This window comes from Mesoplodon mirus (genome assembly GCF_964341445.2).
Source record: "Mesoplodon mirus genome assembly, chromosome: 11".
NCBI lineage: Eukaryota > Metazoa > Chordata > Mammalia > Artiodactyla > Ziphiidae > Mesoplodon > Mesoplodon mirus.
Window position 1 is genome coordinate 7,285,954 of NC_138987.1, and position 16,085 is coordinate 7,302,038.

Below are 16,085 nucleotides of genomic sequence, written 5' to 3' on the forward strand. Positions count from 1 at the left end.
AATCTTTTTTTCTACTTTCATTCCAACATAAAATGGTTGTTTCCAACAAAATTCTAGCCTACTTTGTTAGCTTTTTTAAATTTTAATTTTAATTTTTTCTTTTGCAATATGTCAGGTCTCAGTTAACCTTCTGCATGGAACAGTAATTCTCTTTGTTCTTTTCTACCTTGAACTTTTAAAATATTTAATATACCACAAATGAATTTGGAAAGATACTTTAATTATGCACTATGGAAAACATAATTATTGGCACTTTATTGAAAACATTTCTATTTAATAATCTATGTAAAGTGTATGTATGTATATGGTATATTTAATGCACTGCATAAAGACATATTTTATTAGTAATGGGACTACATTAGATTCACAATAAGATGTAATAGCTACTTTATTATATTGCTTATTCTCAAGCTTTCTATATACCATAAATTTTTATCCATGTGCACTCTCTCCTTTCTTTTCTCCTTTCTCTTCCTCATCTTCTCCCGTTTCCGTCTCCCATTGGTCCTGTCCCTTTCTGTGTCTTTCTCTCTCTCTCTCTCACTCCTTTAATTGATAATTTGATTTTTATGCAGAACCTTGGCTTGGTCTGCCTTCAGTCTGTAACTCTAATTCTGGAGGATGATTTCAACAAACAAGTGACCCTTAGTAGGGGAGGACAGATCCTCACCAGTCCTAACCAGGGCTTCAGTCTGAATGGTAAGAAGCAATGCTGATGGTGTACTTTTCTTACAGGAACAACAACAGCGGCACAACTTCAATGGAGTCTTTTCCCGTTAGCCGACTAACCTAACATTCACTGAGGGACTATGTGTTGCCAGCTCCTCAGCCAGACTAACATGGTGGAGACGGCCATGTTTATGGGACCTAGTGTTTATCTCAAGTGGACTAGAGTTTGGAAGAGGAGAGATACACGTAAACAGCCACTTAAAAATATGATAAACCCAAAGATATGCATAGGGACTTTGGGGGTCTAAATGATTAGGTGCAACTCACTCAACCGTGCAGGTATGGTCAGGAAATTTTCTTAAGGAAGGGACTATCTCATTGAGCATTTACAGCTGAGGAATTGCCAGGATGAAGGAGATGAGGGAAGTGTTCTAGGCATAGCAAAGAGGAGAACTATGCAGTATGTTTAGGGGGAACTGTAACTACTTTGGCATTGCTGCAGCATGAAGAGGGTAAGTGTAGAATGTCCAGAGATGAGAAGAGGGAAAGAGATGGGGATGAGAATGGGAAAGACCTTATTTTTTAAATTGAAATATAGTTGACTTACAATATTATATTAGTTTTAGGTATACAACATAGTGATTCAATATTTTTATAGATTGTACTTCATTTAAAGTTACTTCAAAACAGTGATTGTTATTTCCTGTGCTGTACAAATATATCCTGCTTGCTTATCTGTTTTATACATAGTAGTTTGTATCTCCTAATTCCATGGGGAATGCCTTATAGACAGGGCATCATACTTTGTGGTTTTCCTGGGAGGCCCTGTTCATGCCTGTGTTCCAGTATAGTTACTAATAACAGTCTGTTTTGCTTTCAGAAATGTCTTGAATTGTGTTATAAATTACATGGTCACAGTCAGTGTCGTGCCAGGATGTTGACTGAACTTGATATGAAATTGAATATGCAATTGTTATTATTTGACCTTTTTTTTTTTTTTTTTTTTTTTTGCTGTACGCGGGCCTCTCACTGTTGTGGCCTCTCCCGTTGCGGAGCACAGGCTCCAGATGTGCAGGCTCAGCGGCCATGGCTCACGGGCCCAGCCGCTCCGTGGCATGTGGGATCTTCCCGGACCCGGGCACGAACCCGTGTCCCCTGCATTGGCAGGCGGACTCTCAACCACTGCGCCACCAGGGAAGCCCTATTTGACCATTTTTATGTACAAAGATGACAATCTCATATGTTTCAACCAAATAAGCAATGAGTTTTAATGAGGAGACTAACTTTGTCTTTTTTTTCTTGGTAGACTACTATAACAACACTATGGAAATGGCTTTGAGAAAAGTTAGACATGAGACACAGATAATAGTTAGGATATTATTAGAGGAGGGCATACAAGGAATGAGGAGAAACTGATCCAAGACAGTGACAGTAGAGATGGAGAGAGGAAAACAGATTGAAATTTTATTTAGAAAAAAAGCGCTGTCAACTCGGTGATGGATTGGATTGGGGTTGGTTGGGGAAGGAGAACAAGGGGAATGAAGTGATCAAAGAATGCTTCTCAGATTTCTCGGGTTGGTGACCAGACTGATGGCAGAAATTGTGACAGGGATGCAGGAGCCACTCTTCTGGTTGGAAAAGTCAAATTCAGTCTTGAGCACAAGTTTCTCTTCTCTAGAGACGTCTCATAAAATGGTGCTTCTCTAGTGCTGTGCTCCCCTTTTTGCTGACAGTTTCAAAGGAATGGGGAATTTTTGAAAAAGTGCCCCTTCCTTATTGAATCATGACCAATTCGTGGGAAAACACACACACACACACATACACATACACACACACACACGTTAAGGAAAAGAGATCAGATTTCAAATGTCTAAGGACTGTCCACCCCCACCATGAGATGCTTGCCAACTGAAATTACATGTGCACCTGACAATCTATTAAAAATATCTGCTGAAGACCCAAAAGGGAAATGGAAGAAAAGAAAACAGGCACAAGGTGGTGAAAATTGGCCCCGGAGCACAGGAGCAGGGACTGGGAAGAAGTCTTTTGGAAGAAGACTCCCGATGTTGTACATTAACATTTCAGAACACTGCCTGTGAGTCTCAAAGCTGATTTATGTATGTTCTTTTCCTGCAGGAATTGTTGAAATTCAGACTCTGTCATCCTTATTTATTCTTCTAAAAACCACGTTTGGTTTAAAGATTCTGTTTGCTATAGATGGGGAAAGAGTTTATATTCAGCTCACTAGTGCGTGGAAAAGAAGAACGTTGGGTCTGTGTGGCACATTTAATGGGAACATAAGGGATGATTTTCTGTAAGTATGATCTCTGTATAGCTAACATAATTTAATGACTAGTAATTTAGAGGATACAAATTCTTACATTAAAAATGTTTACTTAACGAATAATAGCTTAGTACTCACTGTTCCAAGAGCTTTACATGGATTATTGTATTTAAATTTTGTAGCAATCCCCTGATTAGTATCTCTATTTTATAGATAAGGAAGCTAACTGAGGCACCAAAGTGACAAATAAATAGCTCAGTCACATAGCTCAGATACAGTGGAGCTGGACTTTGGATTTAGGTAGTGAGACTCAGCCTGAAGGCTACCCACAGAATAACTTCCTGTTATTCTCTCTGCCACCTATCCTATCAAGCTTAACGGTATTTTATGTAAAAAAAATTTTGCTGCCTTTAAAAAGTCTTAGAATCATTTGGTGTGAATGATAGTAAATTATACTGTAATAATATTGATATCATTTGGTATGAATGATATCTCTAAAGCAACATTATGGCATCTAAGTCAATTGGATTTTATGATAGTTGGTGTTTCATTAGGAGAAAAAGCAATAAAATACATTTATACCCCTTGTATTAACAAAGCACTTTCACCTACATGTGATAAGACATGGTGTATAACTTAGTGTAAATGCTTTGAGCACCTGTTATTGTGCTAAGCACTGTGGGACAATAAAGGCAGTAAGACATGGTTCCCATCCTCAAGGAGCTTATATTGTGGATTGGGAGGGGACAACCGTCTTTCAGAAATAATTTGTTCTAGGCGAGGTATTAATCACAACATGTATAAAAATACTGAGGTGAATTCAAAAAGTTGAGTGTTAACTTGTGTGGTTGTGGCTAGAAGCAAAGCAAAATTTTGAGTAGGTCAGTGTGGGCTGGGTAGGCGGGCAGCGTTTCCTGGAGAAGCCATTCTCCAAATGCCATTAAAAACACACTTCTGGGGCTTCCCTGGTGGCGCAGTGGTTGAGAATCCGCCTGCCGATGCAGGGGACACGGGTTCGTGCCCCAGTCCGGGAAGATCCCACATGCCGCGGAGCGGCTGGGCCCGTGAGCCATGGCCGCTGAGCCTGAGCATCCGGAGCCTGTGCTCCGCAACGGGAGAGGCCACAAAAGTGAGAGGCCCGTGTACCGCAAAAAACAAAACAAAACAAAACAAACAAAACAAACAAAAAAACCCACTTCTGCATATTCTTCCTGCTTTGGGTTCTGTGCCCTCCCTAATCTTCCCCATTAACTCCTATTTATTTTTCAAACCAACTTGGTCATTATTTGCTTCAAAAAGTGAGTTTGTATCCCATCAAAGTTAATTTTGACTCTGTTATCTATGAAAATTTGTCATTTATCTGTCTGGTTTCCACTTAAAACTGCAAAGGCTTTGAGAATAAAGACTGTGTCCTTAATCCTTATATTCTTAAGAACTGGCATAATACCTTATATGCACTAGACAGTTGAACTGAATGGAGGTAGGACTTTTTTTGTGTGTGTGTGTGTGGTACACGGGCCTCTCACTGCTGTGGCCTCTCCCTTTGCAGAGCACAGGCTCCGGACGTGCAGGCTCAGCGACCATGGCTCACGGGCCCAGCCAGTCCGCAGCATGTGGGATCTTCCCCGACCGGGGCACGAACCCGTGTCCCCTGCATCGGCAGGTGGACTCTCAACCACTGAGCCTCCAGGGAAGCCCTGGAGGTAGTAGGACTTTTGATGTGGCACCAAGAAGAGAATTTGGATCAGCAAGGAGAAAGGGCATTTAAATTTTTTAATTTTAAAAGAGAGTTTCTTTTACCTTTATCCTGTGTAATTAATTTGCTTTTAGGTCATTTACGGTTTTTTTTTTTGTTTTTTGGGGTTTTTTTCCTCTATTACTACCACGGCAAATGCTGCTGTACTTGCCTTGGCTACTCCCTATCTTTTCCAGGCGCCACTCCCCTTCACCTGCTGGTGGACGCTTTGGCCAGCTGACAATGCAGATATTTTCAAACTTTAAGGTGAATAAAAATCATCTGGAGGGCTTGTTATAACAGAGATCACTGAGCCCCACCAGAGTTGCTGATTCCATAGAGCTGGGACAGGGCCCTAAAACTTGAATATCTGACACATTATCAGGGGACGCTTGTAAAGCTGGTCAGATTGTTACCGAATGCAGGTTCGTGTGTCTGAAGCACAGTGAGGCCAAACAAACCTAAAGGTTGGAGTCTGGAGCAGAGAAAGGTTTATTGCAGGACTGAGCAAGGAGAGGGGTGGCCTGTGTTCCAAAAAACCCTGAAATCTCCAAAGGATTTCAGCAAAGCATTTTTTTTTATTATTATCTGCTTTATAACAAAGTGAATTAGTCATACATACATTGTTTGTTTGTTTCATTTATTGGTAGATCAGAATATTGATTTCTTATCCATTTGTGAAACAGAAACTATATTAAGTGGCTTGGTTAAGATGTGCAGAGGAGACATTAAGCCTTTTCTCTTCCTGTTTGTCAGAATGGGTTAGTAGTCAATGTTTAACAGATGGCAGATCTGTCTGCCTCTTTCTAAGGCACCAGTCTCCTCCATGTATAAACATTCAGGCCTGATAACAGTGCAGGATAATATTTCAGAGTCAGAGATAATTTTCAAACATTGTTTAGCTTTCCAGCATAAGCAGTTAAAATTCCTTGCATCACAAAGTTAATGTGAATCTGCAAACATAATGAATGGAAAATATTAATTACTTGAAAATTTATTTTGTATGCCTTGTTTTAGTAAGTTAACTGTGGTGAACTGAAAGGCTATTTTATAAAATGAATGCAATAAATAAATGGGTCTACATTTCAGCTCCTTTTTTTGGTATTTATTGTTTTAAGTGAATTAAATGAAATAAGAGAGCCAAGCTCTGAGTCAGTTCCTCCTGGGAATCCTGAGTACATCTATCACCTTGACCTATTTTATTGTGCTTTGTAGGGATGGAGAGGGAAAGAATGAAAAGAGCTAGTGCAAGTCATGCAATTTCTGTGCGTCTTCGTGTTCTCATTGGAGCAAAATTAGATTTCGGATTGGGTTTGTTATAATTCTATACATTTCTAGAATAGTTTCATTTTGAGGAATAGGAAAAAGAAGGAAAAGGTGGCTACAAGGGATGAGCAGGGTGGAGTAGCTTGTGTGGCTCCCTCTTTTACTCCTGTCTTTGTGGTGAGAAGCTCCATATAGCTTCATACTGGTGATTGAGATAAATGGTAGGCAAAGTAGTTATGTTTATTTGGACACTAAGAGAGTGAAGATAAATGCTACTCTATTATTTGGCCGTGTTGTAGCAATTCATGCAGTTATGGTTTGCACTAGTGAAGTTTTGCTTGGTCAAAGCTTCCTACAGGAAACCTAGTCCAACCCGATTCTCTAAGTAGTTCTGACAGTGTCTGGCACAGCTCCAACAGGGGTTGTCGCTCACTATTGGCTGATGACTAACTAAATCTTGATGACTTCTGGAGGGGACATTTTAGTGTCTGGCTCTTAAACATTGTTGTGGTTTATAAGCCTGAATGAAGGGTAGATATTTCTCTTCCATTTTGGTTTGCTGAGGGAACTGAAGAAGTGAGAAAACTTGGGTGAAGAGTGCCTCTTAGGGCTTCCCTGGTGGCGCAGTGGTTGAGAGTCCACCTGCCGATGCAGGGTACACGGGTTTGAGCCCTGGTCCTGGAAGATCCCACATGCCGCGGAGCCTGCGCGTCCGGAGCCTGTGCTCCGCAGCGGGAGAGGCCACAACGGTGAGAGGCCCGCATACCGCAAGAGTGCCTCTTATACCATTTCTCCTTAATTTTCACTTGGTTTGTTTGCCCAACCTCACAGTGGAACCTCAGTATGTCAGGCCTCATAATGAAAATTGAAATACTGAACCAGCGGTGTAGACTATTTCTTCTTTAGGACATTTGTCTTTACCCTGAAAAGAATCACGTGAGCTCCCTACCTCCACCTCCCTAAACCACACGCATTCATGCTTTGGTTGTGTGAGTGTTATTTCATCAAAGTGGTGTGAACTACGTTTGAATCTCACCTCTGACACTTAGCAGCTGAGTGGACATTAATATTTCTCTAAGCTTCTGTTTTGCCTTCTCTCTAAAATGGGGATAATGGTGTTTCCTTCACAAGGCTGAAATGATTATTAAATAAAACCATGTATGTCCACAATTTGACACATTGTAAAGTCTTAATAATAGGAAGCTAACACCATGTATATTTAAAAATGTAATAAAACATTTCAAGCTCTAAGATTTCTTTGTAAATTAAAAAAGTAGTATTCTCTTTTTTCAATATTTGAAGACTCTGAAGGAAGGAAATGAATGGGAGAGGCTAAGAGAATATTATATTTGCTTTCTAGTTCTCCATCAGGCATGATAGAAGGTACCCCACAACTTCATGCAAATGCATGGAGAGTTTCCTCCACTTGTTTTGCACCTGTTCATGTTCCTATGGTGGACCCCTGCAACATTAATCAACAAAACAGTAAGTCTTTCTGCATGTAAACCTAGGAAAAAGTTCTCTTTATTACTGCAATTTTGTAAAATTAGATAGTGATTTTAAGTTCTGATTTTCTTCATTATGATAAAATTGATGCCATTCTTTATGTATTTTTATTTAATACACATGCCTCTTTATGTAATCTAGGTTACTTTAAAAAAGAACTCCAGAAAATGACTCTTTTATTTACTACTCTGCATTCATAAATTTACTTATTTTAGGTGTTCAGAAATCCCCCAACTGTTCCCAAATGTGAGCTAGCATTTTGGGTATTTCAGCTTATTTAAATGCTAAAGAAAAGTCTCTGGAAGTATTCTAATAATGCTCGTATAGTCTTGGGATATTCAACTTCGGTTCCATAGTGTGACAGTGCGTGTGAATTCTCCTGTTTATTGATGTCACACTACGAGCTCCTACTCACAGAACATATTATGGCTTCATAAGCAGGAAGCCAGTGATCCAGAGAAGCTTTGTGCCATCAGGTGTGTAACAATTTGAGATGGCCATAGAGTTCCAATCTACAATGACAGTGCAACTCACATGCGAAGAATATTTGGCTGCATGTTTTTTCTTACTAAAGCCACAGCAGACCATGTGAAAGGCTATTTTACTGTTCGATAAAAGAAGGCGTATTTTTTTTTTTTTTGCAAAATCACTTTCTGAAAGAAAATTAATGTGCGTGTTTAAATAGATATTTTTATAATTTAAATTTGTTCCTTTAATTATTTTAGTTAGTTTACTGTTTTTATGTAGTTTTAAAAATTCATAATTAATATTGATTGAGTACCCATGAGAAGTTAGTAGAGTTTCTGGATTTTGTAGTGGTTGTTTGGAAGGATTCTGTTTATTGTTCTATGGTCCTTATTATTAACATACAGTTTTCGTGTCCTGGAAAGAAAACAAGATAATCTTGCTTTTAGTGATTTTTTTTTTTAATCTAGGCCAACTTCTAATTATCAATTGGACTCTACTCTAATTGTCTCTGGTTGTTTCTTTAATGACCTCCTTTATTCCCTACCATTTTTTAATATATATTTCTTAATCATTTTTGTCCCCATATCTTATGTCTTCTATGACATATATATTTTAGATATTATTTTTCTTCACCTTTGCCATGAACTATTATTTTTTAATTTCAAATAGGTAAATTCAAAAAGATCCCCAAAGAAAGGAAAATAAATAGATGAAAGTCAACTCTGATATGGATTCTGAAGGATATTTTTAAACAAGGATTTTCTGAGTCACCCTTTCACTTAATGTCAGTAGGAATGTTTTTTGATCTACAAATCTTTAGGACACGCAATAAAAGCTCTTGCTTGGAGATCCTGGGAATTAGGAGTATACATGCTAATAGTATGCTGTTATAGTCTGTCATTTGTTTTCATATATTATGTGCATAACTATGCAAAAATATATAATACTCAGGTAATTACTTAGATAATTACCATGTGTTTCCAATAATAAATATATTTAAAAAGCTCCACAAAAAAAGTTCAGTATAATTCCTCAGTAGTGAAAAAATTCTGATCTCTAGCAGCTCATCTTGTCTCTCAAAGACAATGACAACTCAAAGATTGATTAATTTTATCTGTGAAGAAATCAATGCAATCAAGGTCCATTGCACCAAGAAATGACAGGACGAGGCTTTTTCAGAAAGATGAAATCCAGATTGTTTTGTCAAACTTGGTTACTCCCATAAAGAATTATATCTGAGTAGTCATTCTCAAGAAAAAGTCAACACATTTCAAGAACTTATTATACACATCCCCTCAAATGGCTTGGTAGTGATAGCTCATAGCCTTTAGCATATGTTCCATTACCAATTTCTATTCATTATTAATTTATTCACATATTCATCATAGATTCATTTATCAAACATTATTGATCTCCTAATATTTACCAGACATTGTGCACTACGCCTTGTGCAGATATTGTGTTTAATGACTATGTGGCACCTACCTCATTACCATTTACCTCAGAGACTCCATTGGAGTGAGATGATTCCTAGTCCTTCCTGGATAATTGTGTATCCCAGTGAATTGCCATAACATCCACAATTGGCACTGCTTTTATTGCGTGTGGATGTTGGGAGATAAACCTTCTAATACTCATCAGTTCTTTATAGCAGAATTAGGGTGATTTCCTAAGATGGTCCTCAGGCGATGGGGTAACTGAGGCCACTTCTGTCAGTTAGCCCTTCTGTTGCTCAAGTTATTCAGGTATAACACAATACTTTTCTGTTTTTTTGTTAGAAGAATATTAAATATGGATAAGTACTGTTAGCAATATTACCGAAAGTAAAAACAAACCAAAAAAGTATAAGCTGAAAATATTGGCTCTTATTGAAAACAATATGCAGTACAGTGTATTTCTAGGAAAGCAAGATGCTTGGATAGTGCTGGAATTTGATACTTTAGGGGTATTTGATACTAGCTAGACTAGTAAATGAAGTGCTGATGGGGTTCTTTGTCTGTTAGTTGGATATGCAGCACACTGTGATGTTATCCACCAAGAGCTCTTTGCTCCTTGCCACATCCATATTAGCCCTGGGCTGTACTATCAGCTATGCCGCCATGATGCATGCAAGTGCGGAAGCGCCTGCCTATGCAATGCTCTTGCCCACTATGCCTACCTCTGTGGCCAGCGTGGTGTTCCCATCGATTTCAGAGTTCAGATTTCATTCTGTGGTGAGTATGATGGCATTGTCACTGATAAAGATGATCAAATAACACTTTAGAGATTTTTGTATTTGTAATTACCGCTATTTTTTTAAATAAAAAGGCAATATTTGCTTAAGTTGTTTGACTTATTATAATGTGTAAACATGAAAAAAAGTGAAATACTTTATTTCTTAAAATTGGAGCTCTGCTGGATAAGACCAATGGCTTTTGACTATTTTTACCATAAGCAAAATTAGAGTGTAGTTGTATGGTTTGAAATATGCAACAGAAATAATTTGAAACATTTGAAAAAATTCTTATAGAAATGTTCTAAATATTGGAAAGTACGGGAAAGCATTATGTGGTGTAGTGACACAGATTTGTAGGTAAATAGGTAAATTATGCAACAGGCAATTATTATCTCAAGTTCTTAGGGCTCGAATTTTCCTGGTTATGATGTCTGTTGTTATCATGCATAGTAGATTGTTTCCTTTCCTTACTGTTCTATAATTTCTTTTATGATTTAATCTTTCTTTGTCAAGACTGCCCATTCCCCTTAGCCCCATTAGAATCTTCTGTGACCTGGGTTTCAGGAGCATCATTCTCTCCATCTCTTCATCCCTCGGTGGTTTCAAAAAACTTTTTCCTATTATTCCAGGAGTAACACTGGCCAGTTTTGATGTTAATTTCTCAGCTTGGGCTTTCTAAGACAAAAATAATGTAAATATAAAAGTAATGTAAATTCATATACCAAACCTGTGCAGGAATTTGATTTCTCAGAGGATACTTTATTTCATCAGAGACCCCACAGAGTTAGAGGAGCTTTCCTGGCATCTCCCTGTACTATGAGCAGATTTCTTCTAGTCCAGAAGTTGGCAAATTACACCCTTGGGCTTCCCGTGTTTTTGGAAATAAAGTTTACTGCCCATATGTTCGCATATTGTCTATGACTGCTTTTGAGCTACAAGGGTAGAGTTGAGTAGTTGTGACAGAGACTGTATGGCCAGAAAAGTTGAAGCTATTTACCATTTAACTCTTTACAAAAAAAGATTGCTGACCTCTGCTGTAGTCCATCTTTTCAACTGACGATGGAGATTTTTTTGGAGGTCCAAGTTAAGGGTCTCCCAATTCCTTGCCCTGAAAAGGACCAACTTTCATTTTCCATTTCCTTAAGAGTTAAATATCAGGTCCAAGATTACTGGGACCCATCCTCCCTTCCTCTACTTAAAGTTCTGAATTTTATTTCTCTCTTTACTTCTGGTGTGTGGAGAAGTTACCCTCCACCCCCATTTTTTTCTCACAAGATCAATTATACATTTAACATTATTTCAGTTGTGTTTTATCCAGCATTTTTGTTTGTATAAGTGTGTTTTTAGATTATTTTAGTTTGCCTACTGTAATCAGTTCAGTTTGTTCTAAAAAGAAATTGGAGAGTTTAGCAAAAAGTGCAAACATGATTAAAAAGGCAAAAAACAGGAGCTGTGAGTACAGATTGATAAAGTCAAGTTTTGTGCTATTTGCAGAGGACTAAAAGTTTACTTAGGATTAAATAATGTCAGAGAAGAAGGTGGTGTCAGTATAGCAGTAAATAAATTTAAACTGTGAGGAAAGGAAGTTTATTTACATGGATAAAATACCTTAAAAATATTTTTAAAAATTATAGCACAGGCTGTTAAAGAGTGTTATGGAATGTCACACTTAAATATATGTCACATAGAAATTTTGTTCTTCTGTTACACTGAGGCAAAGAATTATTTTATTTATTTATTTATGATATAGGATTCTGTAATGTTCTAGGTTTATTGATGTAAGATATCTTCTTTTTTCATGATTTATGTCTATCATAGACTTATAACCCAGCATAAAATGCTTCTCGGCCCTGTGGAGATCTTTCTCAACTGATGCTTCTTCGTCCTCAGGGGTGGTGTGCCAGAAAGGCATGATGTACCATCACTGCTCCTCCTTCTGTCGCCGCGCCTGCATCTCTCTCTCTTCCCCAGAACAGTGTCATGATGACTGTGCTGAAGGCTGCAACTGTCCCGAAGGCAAATACTATGAAGACACACTTAGCTTTTGTGTGCCCATGTACGTCACAGGAGTGGGTTGACAGCGTCCAGTTTTTATCTCTTTTCTCCCTTACAGGATAAATGGGCTACCATGCCTCTTTCCTTTCTTTCTGTTTTTTATCTAATTGACTCAGCACCATAAATTTTTTCCACTATTAAACAGTCACTTTTTCCATGAAATAAGTGTGCATATATGCAAAGATCTGCTTGTGAGTTGTTTCTTTAATATTTCTTAATGTCTTTACCTTTATTTATTTATATGTATTCACAAAATCTCTATAGAAAGAGCTAAGGAATCTGATGGTTAATCCTGACGTTTATCTCCACTTGCTTTTGCCATATCAATAATGATAGCAAGGTTTATGTTTCACGGTCATGTGGCAGATTTTACTAGCAGGATTTTAATGTCTCTCAGCGCTCAGAAATTTCTCAAATCTCATATGACATAAAGACTTTTGTTGTCTACATAAGGCTAAATGATATACCAGTTGTGTTTCTCTGAAGTGCCTTCAGGGACTTTTTATTTGGTGACAAAAATAACACAGTCTGTTCTGTCACTAAAACAATACAGAGCTTGAATTTAGAAAACAAAATCTAAAGCTGCACAAGGCTTCACATTTGTATAACAGAATTGTATGGAATCTCATGGAGTAATGTCATTGTTAGACTGTGCATTAAAATTATCAGTACAGGGGCCTCCCTGGTGGCGCAGTGGTTGAGAGTCCGCCTGCCGATGCAGGGGATACGGGTTCGTGCCCCGGTCTGGGAGGATCCCATATGCCGCGGAGCGGCTGGGCCCGTGAGCCATGGCCGCTGGGCCTGCGCGTCCGGAGCCTGTGCTCCGCAACGGGAGAGGCCACAACAGTGAGAGGCCCGCATACCGCAAAAAGAAAAAAAAAAAAAAAAAAAAAAAAAAAAAAAAAAAAAAATTATCAGTACAGAGCATATGGTCTGCTTGAATTTCAGTGTTTTTTAAAAAATTTGTATCCTATTTTGTTAATTTAACCCTTTCTTTTCCTTGCAGATTTCACTGTCGGTGTCATTACAGAGGCAGCATTTACCAACCTGGGGAGCTCATCCCAACGCCCTCAGGCTTATGGTAGATTTCAGTGATGGTGATTGTTCTTGACAAATAACATGTAATCATATAACTTCTTAACCAAAACCATAAATTGAAATATTACACCTATAATTTGAAAAATACAGATAACCTTAATATATAAACTTTTAAACCATATATATTACATTTATATATATATTAAACCGTAATATATATATATATATTAAACCACATGTGTATATTACATTTCAACATGGAATGCCTAAGTCTTGTGCTCAAAACTGCAGAAAAGAGCTATGAATTGAAGTTTCAAATAGTGAAATGGAAGGCCTTTGATCAGTTTGAGTCTCAAATAAAAGTTAAGGATGAGATGAGTGTTCAAATACTGTAAGTTACCGAGGGGTTTTAGTTTTGTGGCTTATCCACTGGCTTATTGAGAACTGGTGTATTTTTCCTTATCATGATATCTTCTTAAGTAATTTTCAAGATTCACATTGCCTGAATTTGGTTTTTGCCTTATGCCCTGACTTTCGAACTCAGGTTGCAAGATTAGACTTCACTCTGTCTTCCACACTGCTGCCAGAATGACTTTTCTAGAATTCAAACCAACCATATCACATCTGTGTTTAAGGTCTTTAGTGACTCACTTCACGGATAAATTCTTAGTGTCTTAATAGGAGCTGGCCTTTGACTCTTTGCCATCTGCATCCACTGTCACTTCCCACATGGCACTCTATCGCATGGAAAGCTGTCCTACCCCTACATGGCTTTGTACTACATCTCCACTCAGTGTGACAGCCTTCCTACTTTAATCTATATCGTAACCTCCATCCCTTCTTCAAAATTTTCCCGACTTTATCTTCTTTGACTGCCCTGATGTCAATTGCTAACAGATTTTTAAACATTTTTTGGTGCTTTACTTCTATGTCTTAAACGTTTGTATGTTGCATGTCACACTGGCTAAATTATTTATTTGTATGTCTTTCTCTCCTACTAGAATATAGTAGGCACTTGGCTAAAGACTACGAATTTTGGTCTTTGAATTCCCCATGCCTGTCACAGTGCCCCACATATATATGAGCGTTTGATAAAAATGTGTTGAACTGAAATAGCTCTCTTCGAATTGGACCTAAATCAATAACTTATTTGTAAAAAGGAAAAATTGTATTTGTCAATTCTTGCATGTTATATTGTCTTTGAAATACAGAAAAAACTTGAGGTTTGGTTTCATGAATTAACTATTTGTTTACTTCTACCAGCCAGTGTTCAAATGGGACTGTGAAATGTGATGAATTAGCAACACCCTCTGCTGGTAAGATCTAGATAGATGTTTTCTTAAAGAGAACGTGCCTCTAGTACTGCTCCTACGCTTAGGGCAGAAGTTATTAATCTGTCACAGCCCTCTTTGCCAATGTGCATGGAGGAATAGCCTTAGAATGTTTCTCAACAGGGTACTCTGGTGCTTCCTAACTTTTTTCACATTCGGAATTATAATATTTGTAGGACAGTGTGGGGTGGACATATAAGGCTTCTTAGGGGCAGAGCTGATCAACCCAGGGATGCTGCCTTGATGCCGCCTATCCCAGCACCACCCCAGGTGCCCCAAAAGCTTTAGGGATATGTATCCAGACACCTGTTAGAACTCACCTGTGCAATAGCAGTTGGGAAACCCTACTCCAGACCAGCAGATTCTAATGTACGCACAGTCACCTGGGGATCTTGCTAAAATGCTGATTCTGATTCAGTAGCTCAGGGGTGATGCTTGCAACATTTCTGTTGATGGCCGAAGTGATGCTAATGCTACCGGGTCCTGGGCTACATTATAAGTAGCAAAGCTTTCGTACTAGCAGCCATCAATTAGAAATGGCATGTAAAATGACATCGACTGTCATCTCTCTTGAGAATATCATCTTATGATTGCATATCATTCCTGAAGATCTTATATATTAGGAGACCCTTTATATTACTTATTTTCACCACACAAAAAGCCTCAAGTTTTTGGTCACTGTGGAGAAATTCTAGGCAAATACTAAACAAAACTACCTTTTGCTGATTTTAATGGGCAGGAAGAGTGTAGGCTGCTAAAACTAATTGTGCGCTATTGCTTTGTTATTTATTTGCACAGTTATGTAATATATTTTATAAATTAGCTTTAAATTATATGCCCTGGATTCAAGTTATGAGGATTCAGGCTGTCTAGGGCTTCTTTACAGTGTATGTTCATGGACCACACACACATTCAATAGCTACTAGGCCCTCCCTGCCTTGCCCCATTTGCGTCAGGGTGGCTCAGCATTGAAGAAAAGGATGCCCAGGTGGCCAGACTTCTCACAGAGGAATCCCCAGGATTCCTTTTGGCCACAGATAAGGGGTGTTATTTAATCCCTCTGAGCTCAGAAGTTTCTGGAGCAACATGTAAGCCCCAGCCTGCCTGTGATTATGTCCGTTTTCTGCACTTCTACATTATAGTGAGGACTAATGTAAATAAGGACTCTGAGGTGAAGCGAGATCTAAAAGTATCATGTGTTTGTTGTAAACATGCAACTTTGTAAAGTTTAAATATACTGTACTGTCAGTCCTCAAAAATTGATAATGTATGTTTGCATTAATCAGAATACCCTGGTTCTTGATCTCAGAAAACTATATACTAGTTGTTTAGTTACTGCTTTTGGAAGGCAGCTAAAGTTTTCAAACTCAAAATAGATTTTGGAAATTTCGGTGATTAAAGGAAATCTGTCTAGGGAATGTTTGTAAGCTCATGAACCAAACATCACAGAGTCAGATCAGTTATTACTGTTAAATGCACTGTATTCTATGGTGAATTGTGTTTTGATGACAAATGCAT

The 16,085-nt window shown here is 38.2% G+C and overlaps 1 protein-coding gene across 1 annotated transcript in view; it reads left to right on the forward strand.

The window, feature by feature from the left end:
* Positions 1–16,085, forward strand: part of OTOGL (otogelin like) — a gene marked incomplete at both ends in the record, with an annotated part of 143,984 nt that overhangs the window by 41,753 nt on the left and 86,146 nt on the right. Inside the window, 7 exons of the mRNA XM_082636305.1 lie at positions 576–699; positions 2,806–2,983; positions 7,315–7,439; positions 9,932–10,141; positions 12,034–12,199; positions 13,205–13,279; positions 14,500–14,552. Of these exons, the coding sequence (XP_082492431.1) occupies positions 576–699; positions 2,806–2,983; positions 7,315–7,439; positions 9,932–10,141; positions 12,034–12,199; positions 13,205–13,279; positions 14,500–14,552 (931 nt within the window). The remainder of the gene's footprint in view (positions 1–575; positions 700–2,805; positions 2,984–7,314; positions 7,440–9,931; positions 10,142–12,033; positions 12,200–13,204; positions 13,280–14,499; positions 14,553–16,085) is intronic.